Source organism: Heliconius melpomene, chromosome 19 (assembly GCF_056956725.1).
Source record: "Heliconius melpomene rosina isolate 202511_hmr_F chromosome 19, ASM5695672v1, whole genome shotgun sequence".
NCBI lineage: Eukaryota > Metazoa > Arthropoda > Insecta > Lepidoptera > Nymphalidae > Heliconius > Heliconius melpomene.
Window position 1 is genome coordinate 15,346,720 of NC_140407.1, and position 23,326 is coordinate 15,370,045.

At 31.0% G+C, this 23,326-nt stretch overlaps 3 protein-coding genes across 6 annotated transcripts; 2 read left to right on the plus strand and 1 right to left on the minus strand.

Moving 5' to 3' along the window:
* Nucleotides 1-5: 5 nt before the first annotated feature.
* Nucleotides 6-10,376, plus strand: LOC146529018 (uncharacterized protein CG5902). The gene is made up of 4 exons (XM_085203139.1): nt 6-362; nt 890-975; nt 2,986-3,216; nt 4,570-10,376. Exons 1-4 carry the CDS (start codon nt 169-171, stop codon nt 4,722-4,724), a joined length of 666 nt encoding a protein of 221 aa, XP_085059265.1. The 5' UTR covers nt 6-168; the 3' UTR covers nt 4,725-10,376.
* Nucleotides 6,216-12,457, minus strand: LOC146529019 (transmembrane protein 126). The gene is made up of 4 exons (XM_085203140.1): nt 11,825-12,457; nt 11,566-11,737; nt 11,274-11,402; nt 6,216-11,051 (listed from the first exon to the last, which is right to left on the minus strand). Exons 1-4 carry the CDS (start codon nt 11,935-11,937, stop codon nt 10,818-10,820), a joined length of 648 nt encoding a protein of 215 aa, XP_085059266.1. The 5' UTR covers nt 11,938-12,457; the 3' UTR covers nt 6,216-10,817.
* Nucleotides 12,458-12,520: 63 nt separating this feature from the next.
* LOC146529020 (poly(ADP-ribose) glycohydrolase-like) lies at nt 12,521-22,731 on the plus strand. 4 transcript variants are annotated; one of them, XM_085203130.1, is made up of 14 exons: nt 12,521-13,023; nt 13,319-13,431; nt 13,775-15,245; nt 15,315-15,565; nt 15,899-16,060; nt 16,315-16,424; nt 16,868-17,011; nt 17,524-17,606; nt 17,894-18,053; nt 19,569-19,699; nt 20,582-20,769; nt 21,213-21,453; nt 21,757-21,875; nt 22,216-22,731. In XM_085203130.1, exons 3-14 carry the CDS (start codon nt 15,203-15,205, stop codon nt 22,654-22,656), a joined length of 2,073 nt encoding a protein of 690 aa, XP_085059256.1. In that variant the 5' UTR covers nt 12,521-13,023; nt 13,319-13,431; nt 13,775-15,202; the 3' UTR covers nt 22,657-22,731. The 4 variants fall into 4 exon arrangements, with proteins under 4 accessions (XP_085059256.1, XP_085059257.1, XP_085059258.1 ...); XM_085203131.1 differs by lacking the exons at nt 12,521-13,023; nt 13,319-13,431 and having other exon boundaries at nt 15,068-15,168; nt 15,271-15,565; XM_085203132.1 differs by lacking the exons at nt 12,521-13,023; nt 13,319-13,431 and having other exon boundaries at nt 15,068-15,168.
* Nucleotides 22,732-23,326: the final 595 nt, after the last annotated feature.

Here is a 23,326-nt window from a genome sequence, read left to right on the forward strand (position 1 = left end):
TCAAATGTCACTACACTGCACTAATCACTGCACTTGTAGTTGTCACACGCAAAGCGAGAAAACCCTACTGTAACAGTGTGTATGTGTGTTGATTTCGTTTGCTTTGTGCAGTGTGATCGCTTTTGTTTCTTATCTTATTGTTAGCATTAAAACTTGGTACCAACCATCATGTCTTCAGTATGTTGTGGAACAAAGAAACAAAAATTAAACAATTCATATAGTAACCACGTTGATCGACCTATTAATGGTTACCAAGAGTCAGTTGCATTACCTGATATGTGCTACTTTTGTTTCGATGTATTATACTGCCAGCTGCATAGTATGGATCCCCCACAAACACCTAATTTCACCAATGAAGCATAGTAAGTTCAACAATGCTATAATGCAGCTAACAAAAGAAATAGTATTATATTGCCTTTACCAAGTTAGTATAGTTGTTTATAAGTAAATTGTGTTATAATTAACTACCTATTAGTATTCGAGATTAGTTTATCTAAAGACAAAAGATTTCATTGTTATTGTCATTGAAGTGATTCACACATAGAAAATATATTTGACCTTAAGATTAGTTTTTTGTTTAAAAATAGTACTATATTAATTATAGTACATCATATAAATCATACTTTTATTGTTGAAATGTAAAAATATACTCCTGAGTAATTAAACAAACATGTATAAAATACATATAAAAAATATCTTACCAACAAAATTATCTTTGTAAATATTACTCATACATTGTTTACATTCTCTTCTAACTTAGCATAATAAATATCTATATAAACTTAAATGTATGTATATAATATTAAATTTATATATAAAAAAATCTTAACAATGCCTAGCAGAATTAAATCTATATATCATATTGCTTATATAAAATTATAATTTTCAGTCCCCTTTTTGTAACATGGAAGATTGGCAAAGAGCATCGTCTTCGTGGGTGTATTGGGACATTTAATGCCATGCATTTGCATTCAGGTTTGTAAGAATTGAGGTTTTTACAAGGGTCCAAAAATATATGTGATAGTTATAAGACCCAAGATATTGGATTTATAAAAATATAATACATTTATTTATATTTTGTTATGTAGTGTTTGCTTTAAGTGAGCAAAGCGTTAATTGCTTCCCAGCAATATATCTTTTAAACTACGGAATAGAATTTTATGCAGTTTTAGTAGTAGATAGTGTTAAAAGTTAACACACAAGCATATTATATGAATAAAATCCAAGCTGGTGAAGCTGAAATCTCAATAGGTTAAATCATAACCATAAATAAGCTACAGATCTAACTGAACCTAAAATAAAATACTAATAGATTATCCCATAATATGAGGGAGTATGCATATTTTATAATTTCACTTAAGGCAGATAAAGTCTGCAGTAACTGGCAACCAATATTTTTATCCAATTACATACTTTTTTGACAAAAAAAATTATGTCTATAATATTGTTATTACACATTAACAAAATAATGGCACACTTGCTCTCCTGCCCAAACGGTCCTTCTGCCTGTGTGTTTGATGATCTGAGTAAGGCACCAGATAATGCAGTCAGCATGGCTAAACAACCCTCAATTTGGGCAATCTAATCATATGACACAAAGAAGATTACATATTATCATATAAGCTTGCAAATGTTGCCTATTCTGAATTAATTTACATACATTATGATTTTGAAGGGCTGTAATATTGTGAATTTTAAAGTGCTTAAGAATTTTGCCAGTCTTTAAGATATGTTGGTTATTTCAAACTTTAAAATAATTACTTTACATTGTAGTCTTAAAATATATATTTTAATTCTGTATCTAAAAGCATAATATCTAACTTTAACACAACCTTTTGGGTATACTTAGCATTTGATTTATTTAGCACTCATTTCTTTTATTAGTATTAGTTCAGTGTACTAAAAATACTTCCCAGATCTATACAATAATATTTACTATAACAATAATGAAATCAGGGTTAAAGCAGAAAACAAAATTGTTTCTTACACAATTAACTCAGTTTTTTAAAGGCAAATTATCATCATTATACTGTGATGGTTGGATCTGTTAATATGGTACCCTAATATTTAGTACCTTGGATAGTCTGCCCATGTCACAAGAGTATTTATTATAACAAGATAGTTTTGGGGTTCTTTAGTGTTTTTTCTCCATTTAAATACTTAAGTATTAAATGAATAATGGTTTGTTGTATACCAGTACTATTTAATTGCAAAAACAATAATTATCTCTAAAAATAGGTATTTGTTAATATATTGATATATGCATAACGCAAGCCTTAGAAATATCATAACCTAATTAATAAATCCTAAATGGATTTGAGTTAAATAATATTCCATACTGGTGGTTAAATATATAACTTTTATTAGTACTGTTTCTCCCACAGATATCAGCGTAGGCGTTTTCTATTAATCAACAATGTTCTGAAATTTGTGAGGCAAATTGAAATTATAGTTTTAAAACCTAATGTTGTTGAAAATTTCTATAAAAAAATATTGAATTAACAAATAATCAACTTTTATAACACACTTTGTTCTTCGCTTTCTGCCTAAGTCGTCATATTACTTGGAAACGAAAATAATTTATTCCTGAAGTCAAATCCATAGCCATTGTTTTTATATTCATTTCCTTATACCATCATATCCTACATTGCCACAATGGCCTTAGTAAATATTTTATGAAGTATATCATAATTAGTAAAGAAATTACAATGATCATTTTTTTACATGTTCGTATGAAGAGTGTTACAAAGAATAATTTAGTAAGAGAGAATCCTATTTAATTTAATATAAATATTCTAAAAAAAAAATTCAACATAACACTATTCAGTACGGTAGGCGAGTTGTGGGCGGTCTGAAGTTAACTATAGGTGGTTAAAATTTTCTTACTTTTGATTATTTTTTTCCTGACTAACTTCAGGGCGACCACGACTTGTCGACCGTATTGTTATCATATACCAAAATAACAATAGAACTTATTAATTGCAGGTCTCCGCGAATACGCGATAACAAGCGCCTTAAAAGATTCCCGTTTCTCACCAATAACTCGTGAGGAAGTGCCTCGTCTCACCGTCTCGGTGTCCATTTTACAGCATTTCGAGGAGGCTGAGCATTATTTAGATTGGAAATTGGGGAAACACGGGATTCGTATAGAATTTGTGAGTGAAAGGGGATCTAAGCGCACTGCAACCTACTTACCTCAAGTCGCTACTGAACAGGGTTAGTAATTTCTTTACTTTGAATAATTTTTGATAAGACAAATTCAATCAACATATTTAACCGAAAACGAAGCCTTCGTAAGTGTAAGAAACACAAAATCGACCCTTAATTTTAAATCAAATTGAACTTAGATTGAAAAACTTGATATAATATTACTCATAGATCATAGTTACTTATAAATGTTTTTTTATCTCCTGACAATTTGCTCAATACACTCTTAAGCCGACGATATAATCTTTCCAATGAATCGAGCTCTGAATCAAACTAAATAATATTCTCTTATTATTTTATTCAACGAAAGTTTGTTGTTTTTAGTTTTTTCAACCGTGACGTAATTCAATTTATTGTAGGCAATAAGTACATTAAAAAAGAATATATGATGAGAAATATATATGATTGTCCGTAATTAAATTTTCACTATGCTAATGTATATTTGATTGCTTGTTCAAATACGGCTTATAGTGACGACTTGTTTAAAACCAGAATAAAATTACAATATACTAGGTTTATTCTAGGTTTTCGTAACTTGAACTTTAGTTTTTCCACTTATTTTATTGTCACTTTCTCAGTATCTGTCAATTCACCAACTTTTGTTGTCATGAATGTGACTAAATTAGGAAATACCCTGCGGATAAAAATTTTTCAGAAAACTGAACTCCTGTGGTTACCTCTGCCTGCAATATGCGGGATACAGCGTGAAGCTAAAAGAAAAAATGATATCTAAAAGCTACGTTTCCTATAAAATATCTAGAAACAGTTGCATTATCCTCATACCAATATGTGATAAATACATAAAGTGAAGCATTTGTAAACATTTGTATAATAATTTTAGCTTCATCAATAACTTACCATATTGTTTACATATTCTAATTGTGTTTATATTTAGAGGACGCTAAAGGTCACTAAATTTACGTGAAATCGGCACTTTCGATAGATGAAATCGTTATCTTAAAATATCTGACATTTGACCTTTAATTATATATTTGACCTATTAGCGAAAACCATCCATTCGTTTGTGATTGATACCAAACTATTCTTTTAAATAAAGGAAGGTGTTTTCTAGCAAATGTATTTTTCCCCTTCTCACGGTCGAGCGGCGGATCTCAATGCCACGCGTTGTCTTTTTCTTAATTGCCGGTCGAAGGCGGACTTACAACCATCACACATACAGTCAAAATATTAGATCTTTTTGGCTGTGGGTTCTATTCCCAAACGGGGAAATAAATTGTTTTGATTTCGCCGCTCTGGTAGACTGAGTGCGGCACTAAGTTAAGTAGAGAAAGTGAAGAAGTGTCTTGACTGTATACGGAACCAGAAGCAAAACAAAAAAACAATTATTTTCATAATTTCCAGGTTGGGACCAAATACAGACTATCGACTCGCTGCTCCGAAAGGGCGGTTATAAGGCAGCCATTACAGCAGATATGAGAAGGAGTATCAAGCTAACTCGCTATCAATCCGAAGAGATTTCGGCCTCTTACAATGACTATATTAACCAACGTTGCTAGCAAATGGCGTCCCCACTCGCGCACCCGTCCCGGACTCGAACCTGGGACAGTGCGAGTGTCAATATACACATAGATAATAAGTGTACTAGTGTACCGTACTCGTGGCTTTATAATTCAAGTCATAGTTATGCTCAAAGTGACGCCGTTTATAGATCGAACATCGTATAGTGTTAATTATCACTGCCAATAGACATTCCTCTGTCCTCATACAGGTGCCATGTTCACTTGACTGTCGGTCAGTCCTCGGTGTTTAGTTGCGACGTTTCGCTTCCATAAGTTCTGTTATTTTTTAAAAATATTTTTTCTGTTTAAATGTGTCGACAAAACTATTGTTGTTTGTGTATTGTATTAGCTTTCAGCAAAAGTATGTAAGTGTGGCATAGCGAAACGTCGCATAAAAACAAGATACTGCGAGCACAGTTAATTGAATAATTATAGTGTTAAATCGCTTTTTACTTCGTTACTCGAATAGACACTTGTGTGGTTTGGATCGTTAGTGCGATAGGTAGTGTTCGGTATTACATGCGAAGTGACATGACGTGACATTGACAGAATACTATAATCTATATTTACCTTCCGTTCTTTGTTGGCTCTCCTTTCTTACACGCTTTCTATAATAGTTTAACTCTATCGCTTTTTTTATAGATCAGTCATTGTGCGTTTTCAATTCATTGACATTCGTTGTAATGGAAGAACAAAAGTTAACTTTTTCGTTCTGTTGCTTTTATTGGTTATGCCGTACCAAGCGTGTCAGTTGAGGACTAATTACTTCGCCAATCTTCTTCTTTCTAGTGTTAATCCCGGCTGTTGCCAGGGTCAGCCTTCCTACTCAACATGCTCCACTTTGCACGGTCTTTTGCGTCCTGGGTGGTTAGACCATTGGCTCTCATGTCCTGCATCACGACACGCAACCAGCGCTTCCTTGGGCGTCCGGGAGGTCTCACTCCAGGAACTGGTATAGCAAGGCACTTGCATCCGACATAGTTCTTAGGCTGGCGCGTAACGTGGCCAAACCATCTCAGGCGACGCTCTTGGAGCTTATCCGCTACGTCACGGACCCCAAGACTATCTCGGATGAATGTGTTGCGTATGCGGTGAGACCGCGTCACGTATCCACCTCAGCATCTTCATTTCCGTGACGTGAAGCTCCCTGAGTGTGCCGAGATAGTGCTGGCCAACATTCACTGCCGTATAAAAGAACCGATCGGACGACGCTCTTGTATATCAGCCCCTTGAGCTTGTGCGGTATTCTGCGGTCGCAGACCATACCAGTGACCTCCCGTCATTTGGCCCAGGCAGCGATTATCCGGCCATGGACATCGTGATCGATGCTTTCAGACTCGTGCATAACGGATCCAAGATAGGATTTTTTTTAAAATATATTAATGGGGAACTGAATGTCTTAACACTAGGTTCCCTTTGCCTACCCTGCTGTTTGCGGGATACCGGGTGAATCTGATTTTTAAATATATTACATATAAAAAAATAAAATAAAATAAAAATAACCTTTATTCTCTGACCTAAGTTTCTTATTTCTAATTACAGAAAATTTTAAATATATTTTATTTTACTAAACCTATTGCTAAACCTATAACTTATTTGCTTATTATTTACATTGCACATTATTTGCAATCAGGTCAGGTTGTCTTGTGACATAGGCCTTCTCCATTTCTTTCCATTTATCCCAGTCCTTTGTTAACTGTCTCCATCCCGTTGGTAGGTCATCTTCCCATCTTCTAATTTGCCTTCCTCTTTGTCTTTTCCCATTTCTAGGATACCACTCTGTAATTTTCTTAGTGGTCCCCGCCTTGCTTCTCATCATATGACCAGTCCATCTCCATTTCAGAGTTCTTACTTTAACTTTCACATCTGTTGCTTTAGATATTCCTCTAATTTTTGTGGCCTTCCATTTGTCCTTAAGTTTCAGGAATAACATGCTATATTATATATACGGTTTACTATATATTAAAATATTACTCTAAATAAATCAATGAATAATCTTAATTAAACGTATCATAACGTAGTAGGTACTCGTATAGAAAGCCATATAAAATGTTTATTATAAATTGTACAAATACATGCAATTTTTAATTAAAAAACTCACGTGATATATCTTCATATGCACGCGGCATCTTAATTGTTTTTTATATTTAAAATTGGTGAGTCTTGTCTTGTCTTGTCTTGTTAATTCTTGACCTTACTTTTAACGACACTGTATTAAAATACATATTATGTAGGTGAATTGAAATTGATAAATCTTCCGGAGGGTAGTTTTGTTTTTTATGATATCGCGTTTATACGCCTGCTATGTCTCGGCAAACCTTTAGCGTTAGGCTTCCATCTATACGCTTGTGAGCGCGTAAGCATGTTCATTGCATATTGGCATACTTATTTAAAATTACGACGGAAAAAACTTACGGAAAGAAAATAATAACATTTATTAAGGTAAGTAACTACAGATGTAGGTAATATAACGTCCACCATATTAAAGCGCATTCTTGTTATCTTTACTTTCTTAACGTTCGATTTTTACTGTGTTATGTAAGATGCACACCCTCTAAATGGATGTGTAATAATAATTACTTCGCCAATAGAACGTATATAAGACACACAAAGGAAATTGATTGGTAAAAAAGAGAAAATGCTAAACAATAGTAGAACGCATGTCAAAAAGAGAACCAGTGAAAATACAGTCTTTAACTTATAACAAAACAATCAATATACAGTTTGATCGCAGCTTTGGTTTTAAGATTTTGCTTAATTTGATTTTGTTTTTGTTTTCTTACCGATCCTATAATGCGCAAGTTCAGAGCTCATAAGCCTGACTTAGGTCGGCCACGACCCGTCGACCGTACTGTACACAAAACTGATTGACCTGAACGTAGTCAATGTTCGCGACGTGACTTGGACTCGACATTTTCTTTTTATATTGAAGCAAGTGCAAGCCTTTGACCGCATGAAGCCTGATGAGCGTTGATGCTGCCTTCACTAGCTTGCCTAGTTAGTACCTGTTGACTCTGTTTTTGAAGACCCCCATATTGTAAGTCATAGGAAATACCGTTGCCGGCAATGAGTTCCAATCTCTCGCAGTGCAGTTTCGTTCGTACGTTATGGATTTCTACCATGTAAGGATGGCGTGAAGCTGTATTCGTAGAGGTTCTAGGATACGCAAGTTTGTTCCCTATACGCCTTATGTGATTGACATTTGATAGCTATTACAGATTATAATAATCTAAATTTACTTTCATTGCCTTGCTCATTTTTGGATAAGGTAAAACATTGTATAATTCAGATATGTCAACTCGATTGTAAGTCTTATTGTAAATTATTCTTAATGACATATCGGATTTGATTTTCTTATCTGCAAATTCGACCTACAGCAAGAGCATCGTTTAAATGTTTCCATTGAATAAAATCGCTAGAGTTTTAGAATTTCGATTAATCGATTACGTACTACTACATCGGGTGTTCACTTAGATCATAATTCTGACTCTACTTATAAGGCTCGGTCCACACTATTGACTTCCGTAAGGTCTTATTTGTCTTGTTGATAATTATATAAGGTTTGTACGTTTTATTATATCACTTATTTAATGAATAACAATTGTTTTATATGAATGTTAATACTTTCCAAAAAAATATATGACACGAATTAAACAGCGTAGGATTCATTTTAAAAAAAAACTTTTCACATTTATTTCTAAAAATGAATGTGAAAGGAAAAAACCTTTCACATTCATTTTTAGAAAAAGATTATTACCCATAGCTAAATTATTAAACATTTTTTGATGACTTTTGGTACTAATGATTTGGCTGGTTATACTAAATCTATGAAACAACATATTTGTCCATATTGCTATAATATAAAGATTCAGTCGTAAATGTTGCGTTTCGCGACGATACTTTTGCTGTATATGTTATGTGATATATCTGAGTGGCGGTGGCCAAAACGCCCGGACATTTCAGAATGTGATCGACTCGGTGATCTGCCGACAACATATAAACAATATTGTTATTTCATTGGATAAGTGATATTTAATATAGGTTACTCATTCAAGTCCTAATTAGCCTGTTATATAAAAATCGTGTAAATACAGACCGAATGGATAGACTATTGTGGACAGCGTCATACTAGTTATGTTCACAAGCAATAGATAAGAGGATAAACGCCGAATTATTACAATAAGAACTGAATGGTGTTTATTCATAATATCTGAAAGATATTTTTTTTATGTGTGTAATTGATAATGGGGTTCTAACATTTATAAATAAGTGATAAAATGTTGTTAAGGTTGTGGTAAGACTCGTATCTAATAGATTTCAAAATAAGTAAGTTTACTAATGCTTGTCCAGATGTTTTTTTAATTAAAAAAATAACATTTGATATTTTTGTTCTTTCATTTTCAAGATGCTTATAGAGGACACTGTCAAAAGTAAGATAGATTATAATTATTGATAAGAAAATTAAACAATACAACGAAAACATAATATGTCTACTGTAGATAAGCGTATTTGAAATGTATTGGAGGTGCATTATTATTTTATTGGAACCGTGGCTCAAAAAAAATATCATAAAATTCCTAAAAAAAACTTATAAATTATGAAGTGGGTTTTTACATGTCTTCTTCCAGGTGTCTGATAAAGTTTCTAATTGTTACAATTTTTGTATTAGTCTCCGCAGCATAAATTATAAATATATATCTGTAAAAAAAAATTTAGTGGATAATTTATTATGTAATATTCAAATATTTGTCTCAACAATGTTCTGAAATAAAATAATATCCTCATATTTATCTAATTCATACGAGTCTCACATATTATTATTAATAAAAAAAACACTGATTTGGATTAATGTATGTACTGGACTTTTCACATAAATGTTTCATATTATAAAATATTTATATACTTAACGTGCTTTTATGGTTCACCATTAAACATAATACATATTTTTTAACCAAATACTGCTGAATGTACTTCTATATATACTTCTGTATTATAAACGCGATCGTTGTGGATTTGAACGCAGCTCTCCTTTTTAGTAAAAAATATATTTTTTAAATTAAAGTTGTATTCTATAAATTTGGAATCTTACAAGTGAAAAATATCATTTTTTTTATACCCTTCACACGAAAAAGATTAATAAGTGTTTAAATATTAAAAATGGCGATAAACTAAATAGTCAAAAATATGTTCATGTGAAAAGTACGTAGTGCGTCGTTTAGACAACAATAAGGTCATGGTGATTATTTTAGCCATTAGACATAATTACGATATACTTTTTTACGTTTTACAATTTTAACATAATATGGCGGCAGATTCACGCACTGACATCCAATATTTAACTGTACTTAGGTTCATAACTCGTTAATTATGAGTGTTAATTAGTATAAATGTTTGTTATATTTAAAAAAAATTAAATATCGAATGTCAAAGCGAAAAATTGTAAAAAAAAATTAAATATAGATGAAAAAGAAATAAAAAGAGTACATATTATAATATTATATATATTAAGATTTATTTGTTGTAGATTGTAAGTGGCCGTCTTACTTTGTCGATATTTTTAATACAAGTTGTTATTGTATTGATGCTTATTTTGTTAAAGAAAACAAGAACTTATTTCTGAATTTATAATAAAATATCTGCCAAAACTCATTTGTATGTTTTTATTACATATAAATATACGTATACAGTAGAAACTTGATTATCCGGCCCATGGTTATACGGACACGTGATTATGCGAACTATCAACCGCGATTATTATTTTATACAACCTACTACAATTCCAGCCAGCCTCAAGAATTTGGCAGAAATTGGGGAATGAAGTGTCTCAACACTGGGTTCCCTCTGCCACTCTGCTGAGAGCAGGATACAGCGTGAAGCTGGTTTAGATGCATGACTGTAGGTCCTTGGGGTTTTTTGTTTATTGTAAGTTACAAATTAATGAATTTGTAAGTTATGTAATGCCAAATTTGGACAAACTATGTGTTTTAAAAGCACTAATGTTACAAAATGACCTCATAACAATTCAAACATGAAACAAAACAAAAAACATAACACAAAACAACTATATTACAAGCTAGCAACAATTTTTTCTTATTTTTCACCATTACTATCAAAAGTTTCTTCAATATCCATGATCTTGCGTCTCAATACAAGATTATTTCTCATTTCAAAGTATGTTATGAAAGCCGATGCAGTAACATGGGCCAAAGTGATGAATCCTAAAGTTCCACTATAAGGCTTTGTGTGTTTCCATAGAAATTTAAACATTACTTTTGGCCCTTGCATTAAACTTGGTATTCTGTATGTTGCATATCTGTTGGCAAACTGAAATGAAAAATTTATATAAGGTTTTGATTATTATAAATAAAGGGCCAATTATTTAGATATTGAGGTTGTTGTGGTGCAGCAACACAGTGTCTGACTGCAACCACAACAGTTGTGGGTGCTATTCCTTTACACTATATGGCTTTAGCAGAGTGAAGCTAGAGTATGCTTCCCCAGGCTGGAAATGAACCCTCAACCATAGCACTTAAGGAATATATGTACCATTAAAGCAGATGTAGGCGCCAGCACCATTGGATAGCCCAATCCAAATAACAATTGTACTCCTGTTGACATCAATTCAGTACAAACTATACAATTACTTTTTAATAACACAATATCAGTTGAAACAAGCTGAAACAAATGATTAGAATTATTTAAAACATTTATTTATAATAAAAAATATTTTCAATAAATAGTTCAAAATATGTGAAAAATCCAACAGTCTGTCATGTCACAACAACATACTGCCTATGCCCTGCTATGTGCAGGATAGTGTGATGTAAAAAATACTTACTTGTTTATGAAATAAAAGGGTTAGCACTCCAGGCATAAATGCTAAAGGAAAAGAAGAGGAAGCATATCCATAAGTGCCTAATTTGAATCTTTTCCTGAAGTATCTGTTTATAAGTAAACTAGTGATTGAATTCATTGCACCCAACGCGACGGGTCCATAACGAAGTGCCCATCTGAAAATTTAAAGCGATTTATTTTTTAATTTTTATCAATTACCTCATAGTATTTTAAGAAATATTAATTAGTATAAAGAAACCTACACATCTGTGACTGGTTCCCATTTAGATATAAAATCCCAAGTGTACGCGATAGCCTCAGTTTCATCTAATATCACCGCATCCTTGGGTATATTTGAAGATTTCATTAAAGCCATGACTTAAATTTTACTTCCTACTGTTCTATCTATATTTAGCATTAAAAAAAACTTGAAAATTGAAGGAATATTCATAATAAACGTTTAAAATTCATTTTAGTAAACTAGGTTACATTACACAACACAATATACAGCTGTTTTTGACATTACAAAAGTTAAATTCTGACATTTGACACGTGCGAACGTTGTTCTTGGTTCATATACGTTATTTATAAATAAATCACAAATCACATTTGTTCTAAAAAGTAGGTAATCATTATTCTGTGAGTTCTTAATTTTTTTTTCTATCAATATAAAAGAAGTTCCACTACCGTCGCGGGGTCTTTTAGTCGTAACGTTAAAAATGTAGTCTTAGTGTTATTTGAATTGTGATATGCTGATAAGTTCGGTGATCAGTCGTTTGTCTGATGTAATTTATTTTTCTTTAAAGAGTAAAATTTACTACAGTAATTTGCTTCATTACGCCGATGCTTTATGGGTTTAGGAACTATGATTAAATAGTTTACACTTTACACTTTAAGTCACTGTCAGTATTTATGAATTTATGATATGGCATATTGCTGTCATTAGAACTTAGAATAATTTGTCCAGGCCCGGTCGACTTCCTAAGGAGCTTGGGCGACATACCTAACTTGGGACCCGTTGTATTGCTATATTAATATAAAACTACTAATTAGTAGTTTTTCTAAGAGTATTTTTTTAAGAATTTAATTTTAATTCACGATTAAATTACTTAATGTTTAATAAATAACTTTCTTTATAATATTTCATGTAAGCAAGGCACCGTGATAAAATGTTTTTCGATATGAGAAACAGTTTATGTAACCGGTATTTAAAGTACAGTAGTAGGATTATGTTTTGATATGGCAATGGTAGCATTAGCATATGCAAATGGCGAACATACTACTGCGACTTAAACAAGCAACCTGTTTTTAGCATTTCTGTTGTATTTTATATTTAGATTTCTATTGTTGTTCAGTTGTTCTCTCTGTTTGAATATTTGGATCTAAAGTACGGGAGACAATTTGAAAAGTAGATGCCTCATATGTTCCCTCGTGAAGATCCTGAAATTTCCAATTCACACCGGTAAGTAATCATTAAGTATTAACTTCTCTAGATAAAGTCATATCTTAAATGTTGTACTTTTTCAGTTGTGAAACTTGGGCCAAGTTTTGCGTCCCCGAAGGCCTATGGTATTCTATCGATTTTCAGAAAAAAATTATAGTGAACATAGAATGTTATGTTGCCACCATTTTGAAAGGGCTTCATTTGTCAATTTTATTGAAAAAAAAATACTGTTTAGAAAAACTGTTCTATTTATGTACATATTAATAATCATACATTGGCAATGTATTTTCATCCAATTATATTTTATTTTCAGAATCAGGTAATCAAAGATTTTAATTTTCCACTGAACAACCAGGGACATCACATTTTCCTGCAAATGTTATACCAGGACCATTGCAAAGAAGGGTATTGACAAGTATTCAAATGGTAATTCAAGTATATTATTAATTGATAGTGGTTCACTTGTAATGACAATATATTTAACTTAAAAACCTATCATAATAAATAGCCTATCTTATGGTAACAGTGAAAAAAACCTAAAACAGATAGATATATACGTATAAATAAAATATTAGATATTAATTTATAATTTTAAAACATAAACACAGATAAATTTAACAAAATACTAATAGTTACAACTAAAATTACATTAATCTTAAACAATTTCTTTAATTTTCTTTTAATTGCTTAATCAAGAAGATTCATCTAACAATGATATGTTGATTTTAGTTTCTGTAACCTGACCTTTATTACCTCTTGTTATTTTCAGGATTGCTACCTGGAGAGGCAACAGTCACTGCAAATTTGGGATGTATATGGATAAATTGTTTAGCTGCTGAAATATTGATTCTGCAGATCGAAAGCCACACCAACATGACTGACAATTCTTCATTTGAAGAAAATGTATGTCTTTTTTCTCTAACTCAATCATTTGAAGAAAATGTATGACTTTTTTGAAAATTGCACATTTGTCATAGCTCGCCCCAATGCAAGCTTTGTGATTCAGTTTTAAAATTGAAACATACCGATAATATATATACACACTATACACTACACCTTACACACTTTTATACACTTTTATGGACTTCAAAGATTATGATAATGCTAAAAAGAAGTTAAACTATGTATCTGAAAAATTTTATAAGATTTTATGTCTTGAGAACTGTGCCACAATCTGCAATAATTTATACGAAACATTATCATATTCTTTAAACCTCAAAAAACTTGCAATCTGCAAATTGGAAACAGATGTAAATTTTAGTTTTCTTGCCCAATGTGAGGAATATCTTAAAGAAAATGTTGATTTTATATGTAATAGTGCCTTCCACAACAGTAAAAAGATTTTGTTTAGTTAAAAATAAACAATTTGCAGATTATCAGAAATTGTTAAAAAGGAAAATAGATATATTAAAAATAAGTAATTGTATATTAATGTTAGATTTAATTTGACCAACACTGTATTAAGTTCATTATACCTACTTTATTAATTTTATCTTTGTCTGTAATTTTTTTTAAAAAATAAATTCAATAACACAACAATCAAGTACAACTGCCCACAATCTTATAGGTTAATAAATATATAAATTATATATTTTTTGCAGATTATGTTCTATTTAACTTATAAAAATTAAAATTGTTATTTTAACATATAAGGGCAAGTTTGTCTTGTAGCAATGTTGTAATCTTTAGCAGTATATTTTAATTGTTTTGCAGAAATACTGTTTGTGTAAATATCATTAAAACAAATGTTTATAAGCAATAAAGAAAATGTAAAATGTTTATTAGTTTTATTTCTGCATTTATTTTTTTTATTGTACTATATATAAATTATTCACTCTTTCAAAATCATTTGGAAGTATTATTACATAATTTAAATAATAATACTTCCAAATGATTTTGAAGGAATAATAATTCTGGCTTTTGAATAAAAATCGATTTAAAGCCAAATTTTGAATTTCCCGCAAGTTGTGTTTCGTTGGGCATGCTAGAGATGGCAGCAGCATCGTTTTGTCACCCATTTTTTAGTATGAAGTGAACATTCTTTGAGTAAATGTGTTCTGTGAATTTGTCAGTGTTTGATGAAGTTAATTTGTTTTGTGACAAAATATATTTATACACAAATATAAACATGCGAAGTTGTAATTATTATTATAAGTAATTATGGTATAAATTAGGCTTTATCAGTTTTTAAAAATTTATGAAATTCTTTAGAATTAATCTAAACACTACGATTAGAAAATGTAAGTAGTTACTTTACTATTTTAGCCGAAGCTGCTGAAATTATCTCAATTTTTCGCATGTTTACACAGTTTATCATAAGATGTCGGAATCAGAGTGGAAAGGCGCGCCAATAAGTCACATAATAGGATCTAATTCACCTTGGGGAGCACCAGAATTTCCTTTAGTGCAACCAGGTTACAATCATGCTGTATTATATCATATACCAGGAAGTGGCGCACTGATAGACAGACCTCCTAAACCACGGATAGGCAAAGCCAAATGGGATCAAGATCATGTTAGATTGCCATTTTCACCTCAAAACTTATATCCAGTTGAAAATGTATGTATTTTTTTTATATTGTTTTAGTTAGGACAGTATATGATTTTTTGTACTAGTACATTTAAAATTTTTTGGTAATAACAATTGTACGATGAAGTTGTAACGAATAAAATGATTAAGTTGTAACAAGTAAATAACAATTTTGATGTAAGTTTATAAACATATACGTCTTAATTCACTTAAGCGCTTGGATAGTTTTAAATGTTTGAACAGGTTCAAGTCTTATATAAAATGCCTCACTATGTTCAAATTTTAATGTTTCTCAATATCTTCCTATTTTTGTTTGTAAGTAAATCTTCAAAATATAATGTTATATATTTTTTTATTTTACAGAGTGAAGGTGAAACTCAGTTAACCAATCGATGGGAAATGATACAACATGCTCTAAATAAACCCATAAAGAATAGCAAAGAGTTAGCTAACACTATATTGAGTTATAATACTCAATTCAAAAATAAATGGAAGTTCTCAGCACTACATCACTTATTTGAAGAGGTAAAACTAATTATTAGTATAAGATAAGTATTTTTTTCCTTAAGGTAGAAAGGACCTTGTGTTAATTAATATACTACTCCCCATACATCACAAATATTTAATGCTGTGCTTTGCCTTCTCCAAGTGGGAATCAAATCCACAATCACTACATGCTCATCTAGATAATTTTATATTTAAAAAAATATAATAATAAGTTTAAAAATGGAAGAATATGTTAGAAACTATTAATCCAATAATAAAATATTTATTTCTAGTATTTAGAAGAGGAAGAGACCCAATATTTTTTCGATGTGACTCTACCTGAAATAGCCAAGCTTGCATTAGCTCTACCAAAATTAATACAATCACCAATACCATTATTGAAGTAAGTGATTGAGTGTATCTTTTAATTTTTATAGGTTTGTGCCATATGCCACATATAGCGAGGTATACTTCTTCAATTTATTGTTAAGACACTATTATGAGTGGCAGAACTCAATGCTAAGGTTTGTTATGTTACCAGAGTGAGGAAATTAAAAAAAATCTTGATTCACACTCTAAGCTACTTAGCATGCTACATCCCAAATTAAGATTAGGCAGAAAGTGCAAAATGGAACTAAGACTGTTTCATCCGCCTATACTAATATAGGATACAAGAGAAGTTAAAAATAAGTTAATTTTAAAATCATTGTAAAAACAATATACATGCAGGAATGTAATAGTAACCTTTATCCTTATGTGTTAAAATCTGATCAAATTAAATTTTGATATATTAAATCTAATAATAATATTACAATATAAATTGTATAATATATATATTTTTTATAGGCAATATAAAAACAAATCTGTGTCATTGTCGCAACAGCAAATATCCTCCTTACTAGCGAATGCATTCTTTTGTACGTTTCCTAGAAGAAACACAATGAAGAAGGACTCGGAATATGCAAGTTATCCGCATATAAATTTTTATGTGTGAGTATTAAATAATTTTATGTTATTCTTATTTTTTTATCGTGGCTGTTACAGTGTGGAATAGTGTCTGTCTGTAAATGCAATGGTTGTAGGTTTGATCCTTACTGGGGGAAATCAATTATTTTTATTTGCCTACAATGGCATATTAAAAAGCAACATTAAGTTCAGCCTCGCCAATTGCTATGTCTCAAATGGGAGAAAGGAGTATCTTAACACTAGGTTCTCTTTACTTATATTGTTATATACAGGATAGGGTGTGGAGCTCGTTTTTTTTATATTTTATTGTGCCTTTTGTAGATATGGCATGTTTAACGTTTATAAAAAAATTTTTTTAAAAACATGCCATATTTACAAAAAAAAAACAGACAGAATATATATCTGATGAAAAGCTTTTTTTTTAACAAGATTTAAATTCATTGATAAGTAAATAAGTGACGCTCAAAGTATGTACTTGGTTAGTTGGTCAGTATTGGTGGTTCCATGTTAACTGTTTATTGTGTTTTACTTTTCAGTCTATATGAAAGTATGCCTGCCGAGCATATACTTGAAAAGATAAAGTGCATATGTCACTATTTTAGAAGAGTTTGCACAAAAGGTAATAATTCATTCATTAATTTTAAAAAATCTTTCGCCATTACAAAGCGGCATCTTCACTGAGCGACATTTTTGCAAAAAATTGGTATCCTTAATAAAAATTAAAGACAAGGTGTGAAAAAATTGGTCTCGGTATGAGCGAAGCGAAAACGCTTCTTTTTCTTCTTCGAAAAACTCTTTGAATGACAGGGATGTAATTTTTAACTGTATGTGTTATTTAACACTACAAAATTTTTGCCTTACATATTGATATAAAGATATATAAGAAACAAACTCTCCGCAGCGTAGTACCCGCGGGCGTAGTGACAGTCTCTCGTCGAGGCCTGCGCGAGGGACTTCCCCACTGGCAGGCGTCGGGGAGGTCCCTCGGGGAACTCCCCGTACACGTCGATGCTGCCAATACTATTGAAGACGCGCATGGTTTGATACAAGTAGATTTTGCTAATAAGTGAGTTTATTTTGTCAATATGCTATTACAATATAGGGGAAGGTCGATGAGTCGCAGCCTTCATGAGATTGATTTTTGGATTTTTTTACTTTTTTCCGTTCCCTTTATTACTTTCTTTCCGTTTTAAGTTAACTTTTGAACATTTTTGAACTTTTGAACACTGGACTGGACATTCATACTCGGGGAATGATGATATTATACTATAAACTCCTGGTATAGTCTGGCAAATATGTTATTGATAATGGGAAGCACGCGCGGCAAATTGCGCAGTATACGTATGCGCAGAGAACGTTCGATCAGTGTTACCCTGTTATGTTATTTTACCCCACGCTTAGCAAATCACATTTACCTATACGATAATTAAAATATCTGATCATGTTTATATTGTAGTAAATTATACAAAACGAAAATTTTATGAGGATATCTAAATATCGAAAAATGATCAGCTGTATATTGTTGTCGAGAATAAAATTAAGACTAGCCCGAAAAGTATAATAACATTTTTTTGTCAATAAATAATTAATCAATTATAAGCTTCTGCTTATATAACTAATGGCACATGATATTTATGTATATATGTATATACCATATACACACTTATGTACAACATAAATATTCAGTATACGTAATACAAGCTTATATACTATGCAATATGGATAAAGAAATATCTGGCAATATTTAAATTTCTTAAAGATTATATAAAAAAAACATATTGGATAAATTATTTCAATAAATTTTGAGGTACAAAAAATGACAGTGCGGTATCCCTTTGCCATACAAGTTACAGTGCGTCAGTGTGAGCGCTACGTCCTTACAGGAGATTCGCACCCACACATCTTAATAGGTACAATCGAGCTCACACTATATTGTTCAAACAAGAATATAATTAATTGTAAACAAAAATGCCTTTTACCGTTTTGATTGTTTGCTTTATTATTTTTCAATTATTTTTTTACTTTCTTGCATGCATTAATTATCGTTTTAAATAAAACGATAATAAATTTAATAATTTATTTAATTTTAATTCTAAAACAAAAATGTACAATACATGTGTACAATTTAATTTGTATGTATTATTATTTTTATTCTTTTATTTATTTATTTATTTATTTATTGTACTTTTATGTACCTTATTAAAATTACTTTTTTTTATTGAATTGAATTTGGATTGAGAAGATTTGTGTGTGGCCCCATTATAATAATTTCAATTCAGTTTTTTATTTAATTTTTCAATTTGGTTATCCATAACTTGATTTTGCATGTTGCTTAAGCTAACACACTAATTATTATAATATTACTAGATAAATATGCTCTATTACGCCATTCCGTATATATGATGCTATCATATGATATTATATTCATATTTCATAGTAATGAACTGATAGCGTTGCGCTCGACTGTACCGTAGCCCGTTCGCACCCCGCACCGATTCCCCGCGAGCCCATGCGGGGAATCGGGAATATCTTTTTTTTTCAATTAGAATATTTTATTTAAGTGTTTAATTTGTTTTTCTAGATACCTTGGCGGTGGTGTTCTTAGCTATGGAAGTGTACAGGAGGAAATAAGATTTATAATATGTCCGGAACTAATGATTACTATGCTTTTTACCGAATACCTTAAGCCTACTGAAGCTTTGATGATAATTGGTAAATATAAAAAAGTGTTTCTTTTAATTTTATTTTATGGAGCAACATTTATGCTTCAATACTTTCTCTATTAGCCTGGGCAAATTGAAGTCAGAAAGACATACGTCTGTTTTTGTTTCTGTCTATACAGGTAAAAAATATCAAATCTTTTATTTAAACGAAATATATCGATGCTTTTTTGCGATCGAAAAATATATTGAAATTGATGCTTTACGACGATCGACGCAATCCTAATCCCTTTATTTATATTAGTTAAGTATTTGTTACAGTATATCTATATAGATAACTGTAAATTCAAAAATAAAATATATTCATTTCCCCGCTCTTTAGGTAAGACAAAGCGGTCGAAATTTCAAAGTCCCCGAATTACATAAATCCGATGTGAACGTAACGCTAGCGCGATCTAACTTCGTTCAGCGTCATCTATGTTACAATTTAAAAGATAACGCCGCGTCGGGTTGGGTACCTGCTCGGGTAAATGGTATATTTTAAATTAAAATCGCTACCTGCTTGAACTACACAAGTATTAAATAAGAGTAATAATAACACTTAATTGTACTAGAACGAAAAAAAATATAATTCACAATAATTTATAAAAATACAAAAAGTGCAATGGAATGGACTTATTTTTGTGTTCTAATAATATGATCATTTTCAAGAAAATGTTAAAGAAAGTTTGCCAAAATGTAATAATAAAATCTGCATTTTATTATTACATTTTGGCAAATATTGCGCGGGTTTGATTTTAATGTTTTTTTTGTTCATTTTTAATTATTTTTCTTCCGAGTAAACAGTGCGCAAAACTTCAGGAAGCCCAACTTCAGGGCGGCCACAACTAGTCGACCCCACTATAGTCAAGATATCTTCACTGCTTTTTAACAGGCTGTGAACAATACAGCACGTACACAGGCTACGGTAGTTCGTTCCACTGGAGGAGTGACCACGCGGACAACACGCCACACGACTCCTCGTGGCGGCGCCGCACCGCCGTGCTGGCCATAGACGCGATGCCGTTCAGCGACGGGAAGTACCAGTACAGGAAGGACTTGGTGCTAAGGGAGCTGAATAAGGTATGATATGAGATTTGTTTCTTTTAATTACATTTCTTTGTATTTCTAGTGAAGTGTAGGTACTGTAAGCGGGAAAAGTGAAGTTGCAAAAATACGGCACACGCTTACTTAATAAGCAAATGTGGTCCAATACGTTGAATTCTTCTTATTTATTTTACATAATACTAAGAGAATGTTCATCGTTTTTTTGTTTATTTCTTTAAAATCACACATAGTTTTGTAATAAAGTGAAAAAAATAAATAAAACTTGAAGCCGTCGTGGTCCAGTATCTGACTTTAAACATAACAGCTGTGAGTTCGATCTTCATTCGTGGAAATGAAGTATTTTGTTTAAAGTGTCTTGACACTAGGTTCCCTCTGTCTACTCTGCTATATGCGTGATAAATCCTTTAATGAACGTAAAAAAGTTATATTTTTTTATATATTTCTTTTTCTTTTCGAAGGCATACATAGGTTTCTCTTTCTTCACGGAGGTAACAGATTCAATTCAGTACCCGGGCGTAGCTACAGGAAATTGGGGTTGCGGCGCTTTCAATGGATCAGCTCATTTGAAATCTTTAATACAAATGATGGCCCTAAGACAGGCCGGGAGACCAATGGCGTATTATACGTTCAATGATAAAGAACTGAGAGACGATATTATTAAAGTTTATGATTTATTTTCTATGTACAATGTTACTGTTGGTAAGTTTTTTTGTGTTTAGGATTTTAATTGCTATTTAATTGTAATGAGTGTTTACATTTTAATTGTGATTAAGTATGAATTTACAAAAACTTCTCTTAGTTCTAATTTTATTAATTAATAGGAGTTAAAAAAATAAAATAAATTTTAGCATATTTGTTTTTTAAAAAATCTTTTAAATATTTCTTAAAGAATTTAAATAAAAATACAAAATTAAGGAATATTTCAATAAAAAGTGTTATTTTTTTTTTTTATGTAATACATAATAAATTATATTTAATCTTAACATTATTTTTTTCGCACAGGTCAGCTATATCAATTGATATTGAAATTTTGTCAATCGAAATCGCAATCTGATATTTATTCGTTTCTAGAAAAATCTTTGACAACTCAAACTATTGAGAAATCAGAATCTACAAATTGTGTAAGTTTAATGTAATATTAGATATCAGTGCATAATTTGACATGTTTTTATGAAATGAATCAAAATGTAAAAAAAAATTAACACAGCAATACAGTTGGCTAGAAAATGTCTTTTTTTTTAATTTTGCTTTTTGCTGACTAATATTGTTATTTTAATTTTCTTTTAAAGCTTTTTATTCACAAAATAAATAAAAAAATAAACAAATTGTGATCATGTAATACAATGGAATTTGTTCATAAACTATTAGACAACTTTTACTTATGCAATTTGTTAAATTTTCTGTTTTTTTATTAAACATATATGTTTCTCATGTTATTTATTCTTTCTTTTCTTTAAACAGGTTGCTTCAGCAGTTACAGTAGAAAAGAGTGATCTATCACTAAAACTGGAACTTGAATTAAATAGATCACCTGATTTATTTACTCCTGATGAGGAAATCGATCTTGTTACCCCTGAATCAAATTCTAAAGACGATTCAAGCCTTCAAAATATAAGAATTGATAAAATCGAAACTAATGTAGAAACATCAACAAGTGAAAATTTTATAGAATCCAATAACTTAGATCAAACATCAAAATTATTTGATGAAATGGAAAAATTTGATAAAAGTAGTGGGAGTTTGAATCTAAAAAGTCCTCAAAAATCATTTTTTAATCCAAAAAATAGGATATCTGACATAGCAATGGATATAGATGATAAAATAACTACTGAAATTGCACCCGATGTCAAAAAGAAATTAACTAGGAAAATAACAGATTATTTCTCAAGGAAACCAGTTTAAGTTATATTCAATTTCTACCTAATTTATATTAACTTTATATTTATAAACAATTAAATGTTTTAAATAAAACTAGAATGTTGTTTTCTTTTCCTTTTTTAACAAGCATTTATCATGTTTAAGTTATTGCTGAGAACTCTGGCATGAAAATTTTATAAAACATAACATAACATATGCTTGATGGCATGACTAACTTCAAATTACCGAATTTAAAAAAAAATATTATTCTGCAATAATCGCAACATGTTCAAAGGTATATCTGATAGAGTAAGTGATAATTTTGTTTGCATTCGATAGTATCAGATGAATTAATAATAATATTCACTTTGAAGTATGAAATTAAATTTTATATATATTTTTTTCAACTTCACTCTGTATCCCGCTTATAACAGGGTAGGCAGAGGGATCTAGTGTTAGGACACTCCATTCTCTACTTTCCGGCGAATTTTTGTAAACATTGGCGGAACTCAACGCCGGGCCTCTGCTTTGGTGCCAAATTGTTGAAATGAAACTATTAATAAATAAAAATTCATTCCTTCAAGTGGGAATCGAACTCACAATGAAGTCCTCGCGTCACGATGCCTCACGGATTTTTATATAAAAAGCTACATTTAATAATGTTTAACAAAAAGATTAAAATAAAAACAAAGTGGCTTTTAACTAAACCGTAGGT

Excerpts from the sequence above, each read along its gene's own strand:
- LOC146529018 (XM_085203139.1), top strand. The coding sequence starts at position 169 with ATGTCTTCAGTATGTTGTGGAACAAAGAAACAAAAATTAAACAATTCA. Across the intron at positions 363-889 it reads AATTTCACCAATGAAGCATA|TCCCCTTTTTGTAACATGGA; the intron begins GTAAGTTCAACA and ends TATAATTTTCAG. Across the intron at positions 976-2,985 it reads TGCCATGCATTTGCATTCAG|GTCTCCGCGAATACGCGATA; the intron begins GTTTGTAAGAAT and ends TATTAATTGCAG.
- LOC146529019 (XM_085203140.1), bottom strand. The coding sequence starts at position 11,937 with ATGGCTTTAATGAAATCTTCAAATATACCCAAGGATGCGGTGATATTA. Across the intron at positions 11,738-11,824 it reads TGGGAACCAGTCACAGATGT|ATGGGCACTTCGTTATGGAC; the intron begins GTAGGTTTCTTT and ends TTAAATTTTCAG. Across the intron at positions 11,052-11,273 it reads CGCCTACATCTGCTTTAATG|TTTGCCAACAGATATGCAAC; the intron begins GTACATATATTC and ends TTTTCATTTCAG.
- LOC146529020 (XM_085203130.1), top strand. The coding sequence starts at position 15,203 with ATGAAATTCTTTAGAATTAATCTAAACACTACGATTAGAAAAT. Across the intron at positions 16,425-16,867 it reads TCACCAATACCATTATTGAA|GCAATATAAAAACAAATCTG; the intron begins GTAAGTGATTGA and ends TATTTTTTATAG. Across the intron at positions 20,770-21,212 it reads TGCTAAGGGAGCTGAATAAG|GCATACATAGGTTTCTCTTT; the intron begins GTATGATATGAG and ends TTCTTTTCGAAG.